Source organism: Callospermophilus lateralis, unplaced genomic scaffold (assembly GCF_048772815.1).
Source record: "Callospermophilus lateralis isolate mCalLat2 unplaced genomic scaffold, mCalLat2.hap1 Scaffold_86, whole genome shotgun sequence".
Classification (NCBI taxonomy): Eukaryota; Metazoa; Chordata; class Mammalia; order Rodentia; family Sciuridae; genus Callospermophilus; species Callospermophilus lateralis.
In genome coordinates, this window is record NW_027516693.1 from 6,715,398 (window position 1) to 6,731,852 (window position 16,455).

At 49.3% G+C, this 16,455-nt stretch overlaps 1 protein-coding gene and 1 pseudogene across 3 annotated transcripts; one reads left to right on the forward strand and one right to left on the reverse strand.

Moving 5' to 3' along the window:
- The first annotated feature begins 1,917 nt into the window (after nt 1–1,917).
- LOC143641140 (helicase MOV-10-like) lies at nt 1,918–12,628 on the forward strand (annotated as a pseudogene).
- Nucleotides 12,629–13,715: 1,087 nt separating this feature from the next.
- LOC143641136 (rho-related GTP-binding protein RhoC-like) lies at nt 13,716–16,242 on the reverse strand. Of its 3 annotated transcripts, none has more exons than XM_077108522.1 (4): nt 16,108–16,242; nt 15,066–15,147; nt 14,671–14,801; nt 13,716–13,835 (listed from the first exon to the last, which is right to left on the reverse strand). In XM_077108522.1, the coding sequence occupies exons 1-4, from the start codon at nt 16,240–16,242 to the stop codon at nt 13,716–13,718; spliced, it is 468 nt and encodes a 155-aa protein (XP_076964637.1). The 3 variants fall into 3 exon arrangements, with proteins under 3 accessions (XP_076964637.1, XP_076964636.1, XP_076964639.1); XM_077108521.1 differs by having other exon boundaries at nt 15,066–15,186; nt 16,087–16,242; XM_077108524.1 differs by lacking the exons at nt 14,671–14,801; nt 15,066–15,147 and having other exon boundaries at nt 16,087–16,242.
- Between the last annotated feature and the right edge of the window lie 213 nt (nt 16,243–16,455).

The window sequence follows — 16,455 nt, forward strand, 5'->3', positions numbered from 1 at the left end:
ACCTTGTTGAGGCCTTTTTCTTTTAACCAGACAATTGCAATGGCCTCCTTCTAACTGGTCTCCTAACCTACAGTCTTGCCTCCAGCAAATCCATCCTCCAATCCTGATGCCAGAGTGATCTGAAATGCAAATATGTTCTTGCCACTCCCCTGCTTAAAACCCACCAACTGCAGTGGTTCTGTAACAGCAGGGTAGTCTCTGATCAGGGCTGAAAGTAAGCTGTTACTACTCCTACTACTGCCACTATTAGTACTACTATTACTACTAATATAAATACTAATAATAGTAGCTAACATTTATTGATCATTTTCCATTATGCTTTCAAATGATTATCTTTTTAAAACAAATTATAGCCAATTCACAGTTTTCTGAATGATACTGCTCTCGTTTGCCTGGGGTGAAGGATAGGGGCAGAGTTACAGGCAGGGGGCACCAGGGAACTGTTCCTAGCCATCAGCAATCTTATCATATGCCCTAGAAAGTGACCATGCTGATTTAGCTTCAAGAGTTAATAGGGATTACCATAAATCTTAGGAATGAAGATTTGCTTTCCATCCCTACAAAACATCAAGGGAGGGTGTCTGTCACCTCGATCTTGAACGTGTCCATCAAGTACACCACACGTGGGAGTGTCCTTGGGCTCCTGGGGTGTACCAGGAAAGGGGAGTGAAGGACTTCTGGCATTCAGGGTCAAAAATGCTTGATCTGGTCCCTGCCTACCTCTGCTGCCTCCTGCCACTCCCCTCACAATTCTCACTTTAGTGCAACCAAACTGTATGTGATACTAATCATCACTCACTATTCCTGAGGTCTCCTATTTGCCAGGTGCTGGGCTAAGTGGCTTGCCGCAATGCTATTATCTTGGGTGAGGCTCACAACAACCTTTAAAAGAGGCAAGCCTTGTCATTTCCATTTCATAACGGAGGGAAGCGAGGCTCCCAGAGCAGTAACGGCCCAAGTATCGAGGTCACACCCCTCACCTTGACTCACTGTGCCCTCCCTCTTTTGCCTGGGTAGTGCCCATTTATCTTTGGGAGACCTGTCCCCTCCCCTAGGCTGCCCTGGGAGCCTCAGAGGTTGCACTGCAGTCACACACTGGAATCTCTGGCTCAGACTAAGTGCTTCTCAAGGCAGGGTTTGGGCCTCTTGCATCTTGGAACCCCCAGCATCTAGCACACTGCCTGGCACCTAATAGACCTCTGTAAGTGCTTGTTGAGTTGACTAAACTGAATTCCAGACGCTGAACCTTGAGGTCATTGTCCCGCTGACCAGTTTTCCCTGTCTTCACCTCTCTAGGCACAAAGCTATCTGATCTTTCCCTTCCTGCTTGGGTCCCACCTGCACCCTTTGACTTCCGGGTGAAACTCCTCTCTCATCAGCCATGCTGCCCACACTCTGGACATCTCTACTCTCTCTCATCCCCTCTCTCACCCACAGGCAGGACCCCGTATCTACTCCTCTCAATCAACTTATTTGGCTCCCCATTGGCCTTAAGTCTTTCCACTGTTTTTTTTTTTTTTTTGGTTGTTGTTGTTTGGGTTTTTTTCCCTGTCCCAAAGTTCGCTCCCCACCCCCACCCTCCAAAAAAATCTGTTTCTTTATGTCTCTTCACTAAGTCCTCCCAATCAACAGCCCACAGTGGGGTTTTCTCCTCAGAAGTGCATAACCCACAATGTGCTATTTAAACCAGTTTTATTTTGCCTTGGGTAGTCCCATTGCCTTGCCTGAAGACGTTAAAAATTTCTCCTGTCCCCAGCCTGAATCTCTGTGTCCCTGAACCCCAGCCTGCTCTGCGGCAGAGCTGGTGTGTCCAGGACAGAATGACCCTCAGAGACCCTTGACCCCCCCTCCCCCCACACCCGTCTCCTTGCCCTGCCTTCTCCTCAATTACCTGTCTCCTCTTCTTCTGGCAGCTTTGGGATTCCCGCCCCTGACTTCACCTTCATGCTGTATGGAATGAAGATTGCAAATCTGGCCTACGTCACCAAGACTTGGGTCAAGTTCTTCAAACTCAACTGCTGGACTGACTCGCGGCTCCCAGAAAAGAGGAGAATGAAGCTGAGCTCAGATATCATCAAGCACCGCAAGTCACTGCTAGCCAAGAACGTTGATAACAGGTGTGTGTTCATGTGTGTGTTTGTTCATGCACACACAATTGCTGGTGAGGGGTGCTCAGGGCATGGGGGAAGGGCTGTCTAGCCAAGAAAAGAGTAGTTTGCTCAGGTTGTGGGGAGGCCTCTTCCTTAAGGAATGGGGGAAGCAGGTGTGGGGCTTGGTGGGAGCATGGCTGGCACTCTCCCCAGGGCATCCCCCAGCCCAGGCCGCTCCTGCCCTGGCCCCCACCCTTGACTCCCACTCTACCCAGGGCTGAGTATCTTCACGGGAAGCATGGGGTAGACATGTAAGTCCAGGGGCCACATGAAACACGAGAGGGGCAGCTCCTTATCCACCTGGATTTGAACTGCACAAAGGTGCTGACCCTGAGGCTCCAAAACGGAGGAAAAAAACCTGTTACCTTCACTCACCTATTTCTACTCTGCCGGACACCCCATTTTGCCTTCTACGATGGTGACCAGGAGCTTCCCTGCCCACCGGGCCCAGGTGAGTAGCTTTCCAAAGGGAAGAACTCTAGTGGGCAGGGCTTGTCCTAGCAGGGCTGCAGCTTTGGAGCACACACTCTGGCTGTCCAGTGGTCTTCTCTCGTGATGGGGCCGACTGGGTGAGTGTCGGGGTCAGCATGTTGGTGGGAGGGTCCCTGCCTTTCCTCCCCCCTCCCATTCACTCAGCCTTCTTCCTGCAGGTGAATGCTATGAGTTGCATGTGCACTGTAAGACCAGTTTTGTGGGCTACTTCCCAGCCATGGTGCTCTGGGAGCTGCTGGGACCTGGGGAGTCAGGTTCAGAAGGAGCTAGCACTTTCTACATTTACCATTTCTTGGCTGCCGTCACCCACAGCCATCTGGATGCACAATTGAAGCCCATGACTCCCTTCAAGTGCACCTGTATCACTAGAAACCCTGTGTTGACCCACCAGACAGAGGAAGGAGAAAGACCTGACCCTCCTCTGGGCTCAGAACCTTTTTTTGCCTAGGAAGCAAATTTCAGGAGAGTAGCAGGTCCAAGGACAGTATGAAAACATTTTTTTAAGAAGTGTTTTCACTGTGTAATGGATTATCAGGCAGCCCATTATAGACCGACACACCTCTCTCTCTCTCTCATAGCATTGGGGATAAAAACCATGCATGCTAAGCCCATGTTCTACCCAGCCCCCTCTCTTCTCTTTTTAAATTAAACAAAAATTTGTGGTACTGGGAATTGAAATCAGGGACAATTTACCACTGAGCTATAGCCCCAGTCCTTTTTATTTTGAGACAGGGTCTTGCTAAGTTGCTGAGACTGGCCTTTAACTTTTGATCCTCTGTCTCAGCCTCCTGAGGTGCTGGGATTATTGGCATGCACTGCCACACCCAGATCTCTCTATTTTTTAAAACAACTTTACTGAAATAATTCGCATATTATACAGGTCAGTGATTTTTAGTATGTTTATAGATATGTGCAATCATCATTACAGTCAGTTTTAGAACATTTTATTATGCCAAAGGAGAGACCCAATACCCTTCAGCTACCACCCTTTTATCACTTACTCACCTGCTCAGTGCTTAGCAGCCACTCACTTTATCTCTGTCTCCATAAATTTTCCTATGCTGGACATGTCATGCAAGTTGACTCATGTGTAAACATCCTTTCGACATAGCTAGCTAGTTACAAAATACTGTAGGACCTTCACAGTTAGATAATTGTTCACTTTTTGTTAACAATATATAGGTGCGAGGTGCAGTGGCATATGCCTATAATCCCAGTGACTTAGGAGGCTGAGGCAGAAGAATTACAAGTTTGAAGCCAGCCTCAGCAACTTTGTGAGGCCCTAAGCAAATTACTGAGACCCTGTCTCAAAACCAAAATTAAAAAGGGCTGGCTGGGGATGTGGCTGAGTGGTAAAGTGCCCCTGGGTTCAATTTCTGGTACCCCAAAACAATAACTATATATATACACATATAATATAAATTAATCTGGAAGCCTGCATACCCCCCAAAATTAACATTGGCTGTCCCAGGATGGTAAAAATGTTATTATAATTTTTTTGCCAGATTCTTTTTTAATAATGAAAATGTATTATAAATAATATTTTTTAAATATTCCAAGTATTGGGTTTTCCAAAATTGGTCCAGCCTTGGACAGAGCAGCCCCATGAGCTAGTGAGCTCCATGTCCTTGGGCAGAAGCTGCCGACCACCCTTTGGCAATGGCATCACAGAGGTCCTTGTGCATCCTCCATGGAGGGGCATTCCCAGATTTTTGAAGGTGACAAGTTCAATGTTTATGACAGCATTTCCCCCCACTTCTGCAGTACTAAAGGCTATGACTTGAAGCTAAGTATGGCACTGGGGACAGACTACCCACCCCCACACCTCAGGCAGCTGCTCCCCATCCTTCTTCAGGGAACAAGTGTCTTCACTGCCCCAAAGGAAATTTCTGAGATAAAGTAAGTGCCTCCCCTCGGTACCACACTCCCGTCTTCTCTCTCCCTGCTGGCCTCTTCCTGTTGCTTTGGATGTCTGTCCAGCCTCCCAGGCTCTAATCCTTCACCTTTGCTGAGCATGCCCACTTGCCAGGTGCTGTTCCAAATGGGTCTTGCCCATTCTGGTGGGGAACAGTGAGCACTGATCATTTCTTTTATTTTATATTGTACATTCCATATTGTTGTGAGTGCTTTGAATAACTCACATAATGCTAAAGTAAAACCAAAGCAGGACAAGGGGATGAATTGGTGATGTTTTACAGAGAGCAGTCAGTCCTGGCCTCTTTGAGGAGGTGACATTTGAACAGAGAATGACATTTGAATGAGGTTAGGGTGTGAGTCATGGAAGGAGGATCTGGGGGAGAATGTTTCCACCATAAGGTTTACCATGGATACTCAAGTCAGGTCTGAGGTTGGGTCAAGGACATCAGAGGAAATAAGAGTTGGGGCTCCCTTTTTCAAGGCCTCTTACCCCATCCATTTCTCTGTCCTTCTGGTCATCTCTGCTTCCTGGTGTGTTCCTAGTTGCAAATGGGAGAGGGTAGATACTCCTGGTGATGGGGGTGCTTGACCTGTCCCTTTCCTGCCCTTCCCACTTCCTCTCCCAAACATCATTGCCAGGGCCCAGCTGGAGACAGCCCTGATGTGGAGGAACTATGAGGTGAAACTCTGCTGCTGTACCTAGAGGAGCTGCGAATGGAGCATGACATCCGGCACTATGACCTGGAATCAGTGCCCATGACCTGGGAACCTGTCAACCAGAACCCCAGCCTGCTCACACTGGAGATTGGGGCTCAGATCAGGTGCAGAGAGGGCAGGCTCAAGTTAGCCAACCTGTATAGGCCATTTCTAAATACAGGGCAAACCTAGAAGAAGGATGAAATGGTTCCTGTCCCAGAGAGGTCAGCAAGGGGTAGGGTGGGCATCTTTTGTCCAAAATGGTGTCAGAGAAGGACATTGGGATTTTAATCTAGACTTTGCTACTACTCGCTGTGTGATCTTGGGCAAGATCCTTGCTTTCTCTGAGCCATAGGTCCCTTATCTAAAAAGCTTTGAGCTAGACTGGATAATTCTTAGGGCCCTTTCTAGCTCACAGATTTTGAATGTGTGTACCTTAGACCAGAATTACCCATGAGAATGAATTTCTGCACACAAATGCAGGTGGGAAGAGAGAACAAGGATGATCAGGGCAAGATGACTATAGAAGATGAGTTTTAACAAGATTTTAAAGGCAGTATAGAACTGAGCTGGTGAGAGGGCAGCTGAGTAGAGTGGGAAGTAGCTGCCAGGCCTTAAACTAGCACCCTGGAGTTCTGCACCTATGAACAGCTTGGGAAAGTTGTCTCCTTCCTCTCCCCACAACTCCTGTCTGGTGGGAGAGGAAGGGGAACAGGGAAAACGCAGTTCTCTGAGTCTTGGGTTAGAAGGTCAGAGCCTCAGGTTTCATCCCTCAGAGGTCTGGAGAGCCTGGGGGTTGGGTCCTTCAGTGACCATGCTTGGGACAGAAGCTTGCTAAAGTTTACACCCTGTAGGTTCCTGGTGTGACTGAGAGCTGTCCCTCAGTTCTGTGGGGAGACCACCTGTTTGCCCTTCTGTCCTCTGAGACACACCAGGAGGACCCCATCACCTATAAGGGCTTCGTGCACAAGGTAGAACTGGACTGTGTCAAACTGAGGTTTTCCATGAGGTGGGTGTGGGGGGAATGCTTCTTCAGTCTTCTCCCTCAGGCCAGGGGAGACGAGAGGCTTTCTCCTAAGATGAGTGGATCCCAAGCACAGGGCAGGGACTTTTCTTCCAGGGAACTTTGAGTTAGAGAGAGCTTTTATGGAAGTCTTGGAAAGAGGGAGTGGAGCAGAGGAAGGTGGAGGGAGGTCCTGGCTTTTTACTGCCTGGCCCACCTAACTGGAGCTCCTCTACCTTTCTCCCTATCCAAAGCCTCCTGAGCCGATTTGTGGATGGGCTGACCTTCAAGGTGAACTTCACCTTCAACCGCCAGCCCTTGTGGCTCCAGCATCAGGCCCTGGAACTGACAGGGCGCTGGCTGCTGTGGTCCATGCTTTTTCCTGTGGCCTCCCGTGGGGTCCCGCTGCTGCCTTCAGAAGCGAAGCTCAAGTGAGACTGAGGGCAGGGGACTTCAAGGCTGGTTGGGTTGTGGGCATTGGGGATGGAGTCCTAGAGGCCTCTGGGATGCTAGATAAGTTGAAGTTCGGATTTCTGGCCTCCCTGCCAGGCTGTATGACCGGAGTCTGGAGTCAAACCCAGAGCATCTGCAGGCCACAAAGCACATTGTTATGGGCACCACACGTCTAGCCCCCTACATCATCTTTGGGCCTCCAGGCACTGGCAAGACCATCACATTAGTGGAGGCCATTAAGCAGGTGAGGCTTGATTATAAACCTGGGACCTATATCCTTGACTCCCCCAGGTGGAGTGGTTCTGGCCAAATTCTGCTTTCTTTCATCACCCTGAAAGTTCTTACTTCTCAGCAGCCATCAAAAGGAGGTGGGGAGGGCTGGGGCTGTAGCTCAGTGGCAGAACACTTGCCTAGTATGGGTGAGGCACTGGGTTTAATCCTTAGCATCACATAAAAATAAATGGATAAAATAAAGGCATTCTGTCCATCTACAACTACAATTTTTTTTAGAGGTGGGGTGCTAGAGTCAATGTGGCTGTTGAGCACTGTTGGGTAGGTTGGGCACTGTGTGGCTCTTGGAGTGACCTTTTGCATTTTGGTCTTCATAGACTTGTGTGTTTATTGCAGTTGTTGTCCCACGTCAAAGTGTTAATTTGAGTAGCAGGGCTCCAGGATAGAACTTGTCTTTTATATCACTGCCTCCCTTAGCTGTGGGAGGCAGATGCTGCACTGCCCCAGTGTGAGTCACCAGAGTTTGTGAAGGTGCTTCCCACACTCTACCTGTCCGCATCTCAGGTGGTGAAGCACTTGCCTGAAGCTCATATCCTAGCCTGTGCTCTGTCCAACTCAGGTGCTGACCTTCTCTGTCAGCGGCTCCGGGTCCACCTGCCCAGCTCCATCTACTGCCTCCTGGCCTCAAGCAGGGACATCCACATGGTACCTGAGGACATTAAGGTAAGGGAAGTGCAGAGGGTCAAGGGATGGCAGATGTCTGGGAGACACTAAGGGTAAACCAGAAAACTAGGGAGACTTGGATCCTAACCCTTGGGTGGGTGAGAACCCTCCCTAGGCCTCAGTTTCCTTGTCTATAAAGTGGCCCATTGCCAGAGTGAGGGTGGGAATTGGTAGAGCCAAGCTGATGTCTCATGTTGCTTCACAATCCACAGCCCTAGTTTAATGGGGATGCGAAAAAGGGGGAGTATGCGTTTCCTGCCAAGAAGGAACTGCAGGAATACCTCATCTTAATTACCACTCTCATCACAGCCAGCAGGTGGGAAGTGTGTTTGTAAATAAAAGGGTAGTGGGCTGGGAAGATGGGGAAGGGTTCTCAGTGGGTGAGTGAGGGACCAGATTGGGTGAGCATTCAGGTTTGGTAGTTGGGTGCCTGGGGATGACCAGCCTGGCCTGACACCTCCCAGGTTGGTGTCGGCCCAGTTTCCCATCGATCACTTCACACACATCTTCATTGATGATGCTGGCCACTGCATGGAACCTGAGAGTCTGGTGGCCATAGCACGTGAGTGGCTCAGGGTGGGCTGCAGGTGTGCCACCCTGCATGGGGAGATCCCACCACTTACCTTTCTCCTCATACCACCCTTGCCTTCTAGGACTGATGGAAGTTAAGGAAATAGGCAATTCAGGAGGGCAGCTGGTGCTGGCTGGAGACCCGCAACAGTTGGGACCTCTGCTGTGGTCCCCACTGACACAGAAGTATGGGCTGGGGTACTCGCTGCTGGAATGGCTGCTCACCTACAATGTCCTGTACAAAAAGGGCCCTGATGGCTATGACCCTCAGTTCATAACCAAGCTGTTACGCAACTACAGGTATCCCCACACCCTCATCTCTTTCCACTGCTAACTCATGCCTTTGCACCCACTATGCCCCAGCAGGAGGCTCTGGTCTGCATTCCTCATTACTGGTGCTCTGCACCTCTGTGATGCAGAAAGGACTATAGACTGGAAGGTCAGAGGCCTCCTTTAGCTAGTGGTTTCATTCTGTACTAGTGAGATTATCTAGATATGGGGGTGGTCAGACACAAGGATGTTTCTGATGTCTGTCTCAGATGGCATTTCTAAGCAATGCAAGGAGAAATGAGAAAATGAATAGTTTTTCATAAACATTATCAAATTAGAGGGCTAGGCAGGATTGTTTGTTTTGCAGTGGTGGGGATTGAACCCAGGCTCTCACACAAGCTAGGCAAAAATTCTACCACTGAGTTACATCCCCAGCCCTGTTTTGTTTTGTTTTTTTAACAGTCTCTTTGTTGCCCAGGCTGGCCTCAGGCAGTCCTCCTGCCTCAGCCTCCTGAATGGCTAGCTGGACCTACAAGCACACAGAACCACACCCTGTTTATATACTTCTTTTACTGAATAAGTTTAGACATTAAAAATGCTTGGATGAGTACCATATAGGACAGTTGCAGAAAGGAAATGTTATTGTGTCATTACTTCTTTTATTTTTGGATTTAACATATTATATCAAATAAGGGTAATGCTAAGTGATACATTGTTTTTGCACTGCCCTTCCCTGGCAAAATTGAAAGCTGAGTCCCTAATTTCTTGGTTTCTTTTCTTTTTTTTTTTTCTTTGAGGGGTAGGGTGTGCCAGGGATTGAACTGGGCATGTGACCACTGAGCCACATCTCCAGGCCTATTTTTGTCTTTTTTAGAGACAGGGTCTTACTGAGTTGCTTCAGTGCCTTGCTTTTTGCTGAGGCTGGCTTTGAACTGGTCATCCTCCTGCCTCTGCCTCCCAAGCCACTGGGATTGCAGGCATGCACCACCATGCCTGGCAAATCTTTGTTTTTAAAAGTAATTTGAAAAAAATAATAATAATTTCACTGGTCACTAGATCCCTATAGACCCACAAGTTCTGCTTTATGTGGTGTGCAATGCCTGGCAGGAGAGTTTGCAGGTGAATGTGTCCTGCTATGCAGGAAGCAGGAAGCAAGATGGTCATGTGTGGGCCTAAAACCTGTCCCCCCAGGGCAGGACAAAAGTAATGCAGGTCTTGGTCTAGCTCTCCCTCCCTCCTTCCTCCCAGGTCCCATCCCACCATCCTGGACATTCCCAACCAGCTCTACTATGATGGAGAGCTGCAGGCCTGTGCAGATGTGGTGGATTGAGAGTGCATCTGCTGCTGGGAGGGTCTGCCTCAACAGGTGAGGCTGGACAGAGCAGGGCTCAGGCCCCCACCCCCATATCTTGACTGTTTACTGAAGGTAGGAAAAGGCTCGACTGGACACCAGGGTTCCCTCCAGTTGTCACCTTGGCCTGAGCTTCCTTATTCCCTGCAAGGTTTTTGGACTGGGAGGGAAGGGAAGCAGGGAAGTCCAGCTGAGGGTTTCTTCTGACCCTGTGACCAGGGATTTCCTATCATCTTTCATGGTGTGATGGGCAAAGATGAGTGTGAGGGCAATAGCCCATTCTTCTCCAACCCTGAAGAAGCTGCCACGGTGACCTCCTACCTGAAGCTGCTCCTGGCCCCTTCCTCTAAGAAGAAGAAAGCCCGCCTGAGCCCACCAAGTGTTGGAATCATCTCACCATACTGGAAGCAGGTCAGGCCCTCAGTTCCCAGCAAGGATGGGTCCTCCCCCAGGTGATACCTCTCGAACACCTCTGGCTTCTGCTGGCCCTATATCTCAGAAGAGTGCAGAGGTGAGCTGCCTCCTCCCTCTTTGCTCCCTAGCTCCTTGGCCTCCTTCCTGCCTGGTTCCTCTTGAATTGAGGTGACTCAATAAGAAAAAGATGCCTTTCCCTTCCCTCCAGGTGAAAAAAACCCCCATTATTGCATCACCAAACTTGACAGGGAGCTTTGGGGACTGGATGACATAAAGGACTTGAAGGTGACACACTACTCCACATTCACTCTCACCTTTGTACCCTTCTTTTTCCCAAATCAGAGACCTCAGCTCCTATGCCACTGCTTTAGTCTGGCCCATGTCCCTGTCCTACCTCCACTGCCTTGGGACAGAACTGGGTTTTTCTCCAGCCTGTTGCTCCTCAGAGCTCCAGCTTATAGTTCTGGCATGGAATCAGAAAGCCTGCATGTTTAACAAGCTCCCACATCACTGTGATAGGGCAAAGACTCAAACCTGCCCTAAGAATGAAGTCCAAATGCCACAGCCTACTCCCGCCTGTCATGTGATATTGTTGCCTCATCTCCACCCTCAGTAGCTTACCACTTGCTCTGAGGTGGTGATTTGAAGCTCTTAGTACACAGAAAAATCACTTGGAGGGCTTTTAAAACTGCCAGGGCTCCTTCCAGCCAATTAACACTGCTATGGGGGGAAGCTGAGCCAGGGCACTAGTATTTTTTACATCTCCTCAGGTACAAGCCTGAAACCTACTCTTTTGAGATTTGGAGACCTCTGCCTTGAAAAGTTCTGATCAGGAGGTCTGGGTTAGGGCCCAAGGTTCTATAGTCTTAACAAGTACTTGCTGATTATCTCCAGAAAGTTTCAGAAACACTGTTTGTGGTTACTGTGTTCTTTGCAACACTGTTTGCTTTGTTCTGATGGCTTTACAGGCCCGATCCCAGAGCTGGCTTCATTCTTGAGGTTTGTGCTTCCACAGCATGCCTCCTGTCCCCTGTGGCAGCACTCACATGTTAGAGTCTGTAAACAAGTCAGGATATCACCTGGCATTTTGCCAGAGAAATGTTAGAGTCTGTAAACAAGTCTGGATGGCGCCTGGCAAAATGCCAGAGGGAGTGGTTTGTGAAGTAAGGCCAGCGAACCATTAAGTTTGGAGATTATTTATTGGTTGACTGCTGTATCTATTTTATGCTAATTAAGATAAGCTGTGTGGAATGTATAAATACCACTCCTGTCCTACAATAAACGGCTCCTACTCCTGCTGTATCAAGGTACACAAGTTGTTCGTCACCCCCTGGTTATTTTGCCCAGCCAGCCGGGCTGTGGCACTCGCCCACTGATCGACAATTGCCCAGTGTACCCTCCTTGCAGCTCAAGCTCCATGGGGCAGACATTGCCCCTTAAGTTCCCCTTGAACCCACCTATTCTCATGCTCTTCCTCTATCTCTTCTAGGTGGGCTCTATGGAAGAATTCCAAGGCCAAGAACACAGCGTGGTCCTGATCTCTACTGTGCAAAGCAGCCAGCTGCTTTTGTGCACTTTAACCTGGGTTTCCTTAAGAACCCCAAGGTTGGAGGGCTGGTGGGTGTGGCAGGAATTCTTCCTTCCTCTGGCCCTTCCTTCCCATGACCACACCACTTCTTCCTTCCAGAGGTTCAACATGGCTGTGACCCAGGCCAAAGCTTTGCTCATCATAGTGGGAAACCCCCTTCCCTTGGGCCATGACCCTGACTGGAAAGCTTGAGCATTGCTGCCCTGTAATCCCTCTTGGTGGCCACAAGTCCCAGCTTAGGCAGGTATATCTTCATTAGTACCTACTTATGGCTCAATCCTCAGGATCAGTTAATCTTCATAAAACCTCCATCTTATTTGTAAGTGAGCTGACATTCAGAGCTTTAGCAACCAAGGCTCAGATGTGGCAGGCCCAGGCCTGGCCTCCAGCCTGTGATGGTACTCCTCATCCAGGCCTGCGCAGCTCTGTGTGCCAACACCTCTGTACCCCACAGATTCCTGGAGTTCTGTAAAGAAAATGGAGTGTATACAGGGTGTCCCTTTCCTGCCCAACTGGACCTATAGAACGGACAGAACTTACTTCAAGATCTGAGCAGGCTCAGCCCCTCTATCTCAGGTATGGCTGGGCCAGGGTGGGCCAGGCAGGGGACAGTGGTGAAAGAGAAGGTAAAGAAGACAAAGCATACGTCCTTTCTTTCTAGGGCCCCATGGTCATGACTACCTCCACCAGGAGCAGGAGAGTGAAGGGGGCCTGTCCCTGCAAGTGGAGCCTGAGTGGAGGAATGAGCTCTGAAGACACAGCTGCCTGCCTTCTCACACCAAGCCAAGCCTTAGCCCGCTGCACCCAACCCTGAACCAGAACCCAGCTGAGCTGCCCCTCTAAGGGACAGGAAGGCTGGGGGAGGGTGTTTACAAACAAGCCATTCCACCCCTTCCCCTGCTGGGAAGAATAACACATCAAGCTGCTTGTTAGCATTGTTATGGGGGAAGGGCGAGGAAGAAAAACTCTGAAAAAAAATCTTGTTCTATGCAAAAGCCTCTTGATCATGTCACCTCAGCTTGGCCCCAGCTTCCTTTCTCCCCAAGCTGACGTGCAAGAGGGTGAGACTGTCACACCCAGTCCAAGGCCACATCTCCTCACAGCCTCCATGTCCAGGGGAGAAAACTCAATAGGCAGGGAAGCCACCCACCGTTTTCTAAGTTTAGTCCAGGCTAGAGACCATGCTCCTCACTTGTCTCACAGACCGAGCCAGGCATGATCTCATCTCTGCTCTAAGATTCCACCCTTCCACCCTAGTCATGCCTTTGCCAACAGGGGGCCAGTCTGGCAAGCAACTTGGAAATTAAGAGAGAGATTGTACTCTGGGCTTGCAGCCAAGATAGGAACCAAACAAAGGAAACAGAAAGCTGCCACAAATGTGTTGGAACCTGTGGCCTTTATTCATGCCCCCCAACAAGTGCAGTCAGAGACAAGGCCCCTGCCCAAAGGAGAAACTCCAATCCACCAACCTTAGAAATGCTCCTCTGAGCCAGAAGTATATAAAGTGCTGGTGTGTGACCATCCTCTGGGGAAGGCCAAAGGGAGCAAGAGCCCTACCCCTGGACCAAGGCAGAAGGTTGAGGGACTGCTCAAGAAAGGCAGGGCACAGACCCAGCTCCCAGAGGACAGGGAGGGAGGGCAGGCCCGCCACCATTCTGGGGGCTAGGGAAACGATGCAGTCCTGGGCAAGAGGGAACTGGAAAAAGGAGCCTTCACCATGGAGTCCTAAGGGTGGAGCTCAAGTGTGGGTGGGTGATCCCTAAGCCCCTGTGAAGGAAAGGGGCATCCGGAGCCGTGGGGATCTTAGAGAATGATCTAGCCCCTCCGGCACTTATTGTTGCAGACCTGGAGGCCAGCTCAAGTGGCCATCTTGAAAACCTCCAGCACTCCCTCCTTGGCTTTGGCAGAGCACTCAAGGTAGCCAAAGGCACTGATATGATTTGCCATATTCCAGCCTTCCTCAGATCGAACAGGATCCTGAGAAGACAGAAGATAAGGCAGAGGAAGCTGGTGGCTAGGTGCACCTCTCACCTCATCACCCATAAGTATAGTAACTCCTCCAGCCCTGAGCCCACAAAGCATCCAGGCCCTGGCTGCCCCAGGCAGGTATCTAAACCTCATGTTTACATTCAAAGTTGTTCCCAGATTAGCCCCTCCTCTCCCACCTAGTCGCAGACCCTATGGTACACATATGATTTGCCTGAATGTGTGTCGGCTACCTCCTAAATGACCTACCTTCTCCATCATCCCTCGAACCCATCCTCTGCCTGCTGTCCCAGTTTAATACCTGCCTTATATAATTATCCTCTCAAGATAGTCTCTATTCCATACCCTGGCAGCTTCCTGTAATAAACTCTTCCTCTGGTCAGTGGGCCACTAAGTGAGACCCTGAATAAGCCAGCTCCCTCATGCCCTAAGCCTTTCTTCAGACATTGATGATGCCCTTCCTCCCCAGGTACCCTGATGGCGCAGTCTGCATACCCCAAGTGAAACATAACCTGTCTCCCTGTGGACAAGGACTTCCTTATTCATCTTAGTAGCCCCAATTCCAAAGACAGAATAATAAACTGGAATAAATGAAAATGCCAAGCGACCTTGGACAAGTCACTTCATTCTCTGATCATCTGATTTGATACTGAGGTTTCTTCTGGTTCTTAGCAGGGCACACACATGGGAAAGAAAGAGGTAGATATCACTATCACTGCTTAACACAGGACAGTTGGCTGGAGAGAGAGCTCCTTTCTGCCCCAGCCTGAAACCCCTCAGAGGGCACCTTCCTCCCCAAAGTTCCCCATCACGTAGCCCCACCCACCTTCTTCATCTTAGCCAGCTCTCTCCTGGTATGCTCATCTTGCCTCAAGTCCTTCTTATTTCCCACTAAGATGATGGGCATGTTGGGGCAGAAGTGCTTCACCTCCGGAGTCCACTTCTCATGAACGTTTTCTGCACAGACATGTCCCAACAGGTACCTCAGCTTTAGCACGTGAGCCCTGGTCTTCCTTCCCATAGAAGTCTGAGGCTGATGGTCTCCTTCATACCTCAAAACTCCATCCCTTGTAGCGTATCCTCCCCCAAGCCCTTCCAAACACCGTAGATGCCACAACAAAAGAGCCAGCAGGGCCTGAGTGGCCCTTGTGACTCCATCCCCACAGCCTCAGAAATGGCTGACTCCAAAGGGTCTCCACCTCCTCTCTTCAAAGTCCTCACCCAGGCTGTCAGGGCTGTAAATGGAGATGCACATGAGGATGACATCTGTGTCAGGATAGGAGAGGGGCCACAGACAGTCATAGTCTTTTTGCCCTGCTGTGTCCCACAAAGCCAGCACCATCTGACAAACGGGCAATGCATAGCTGACCCCAAGGGCCCCAACATGCTACCCAGAGATCCTCTCAAACCACTGGTCCTTCTGTGTGCCAGGCACCATATTAATCACAGTCACAACAAACTCAGATGAGTTTTTCTTAAATGATCTAAGATGTAAACTGGATGTACTCGTGCATACCTATAAACCAGCAATGAGGGAGGCTGAGGCAGAAGAATCGAAAAGTTCAAGGTCATCCTGGGCAACTTAACAAGATGCTGTCTCAATTTGTTTAAAAACGTAAAAAGGGCTGGGGATGTAGTTCAGTGGCAAAGTGCTGCTGGGTTCAACCCCTAGTAATCCCTCTCCCACAAAAATCACTAAAATGTGTTTGACTTTTGTGATCTCAAATGAATTGCTATCATGAATACCACTTTAATCCTCACACTCCTTTGGGGTAAGTCATGCCATCATCACCATTTTGTGGCGGTGGGGAGTTTAAACCCTGAAGCAAAGGGATTTGGCCCTGATTACAAAGTGAGTATGTGGTAGAACCAAAAAATATATCCAGGTTTTCTTTGGGTACTGGGTATTAACTCAGAGCCTCACACATGCTAGGCAAGTATTCTACCAATAAGCCACACTCCAGCCCTTTTTATTTTAGATAGGGTCTGGATAAGTTGCCTACACTGACCTCAAACTTGTGATCAATCTTCCTGCTTCAGCCTCCTGAGTAGCTGGCATGATGGGCATGTAACACCACATGTGACTATATCCAGGTTTTCTAAAAGAGCAGTTTCATTTCTCAAATTTTACTTGTTCCCACAGGAAAATAAAAAAAAGATGTGAGTGGGTGGTAAGGAAGGACATACTACGTGACCAGGAACAGGGTTCTAAGGCAGGATGGAAAAGGGCTCTTGGCCTTACCTGCTTGCCATCCACCTCAATGTCTGCAATATAGTTCTCAAAGACAGTAGGGAAGTAGACCTCTGGAAACTGATCTGTGCTGAAGACGATGAGGAGGCAGGTCTTTCCACAGGCTCCATCCCCCACAGCCACCAGCTTCTTTTTTATTGCAGCCATGGCTGGGATGGGCAAACAAGAGGCATTAGGGATTTGGGAGAAAAAACAAACAAACAAACAAAAAATAGTAGTCCAGAAACTGCTCTGTGGCCTCCAAAACCTCTTCACAAACCTGGGCAAAGAAAGAGAAAACAGAAAAGGGGGTTGTTTCGGCACATTCTTGCCAAGCACCAATTTTGTAGGAAATAGAGTTTAAGATTCCTAATTTCTGGG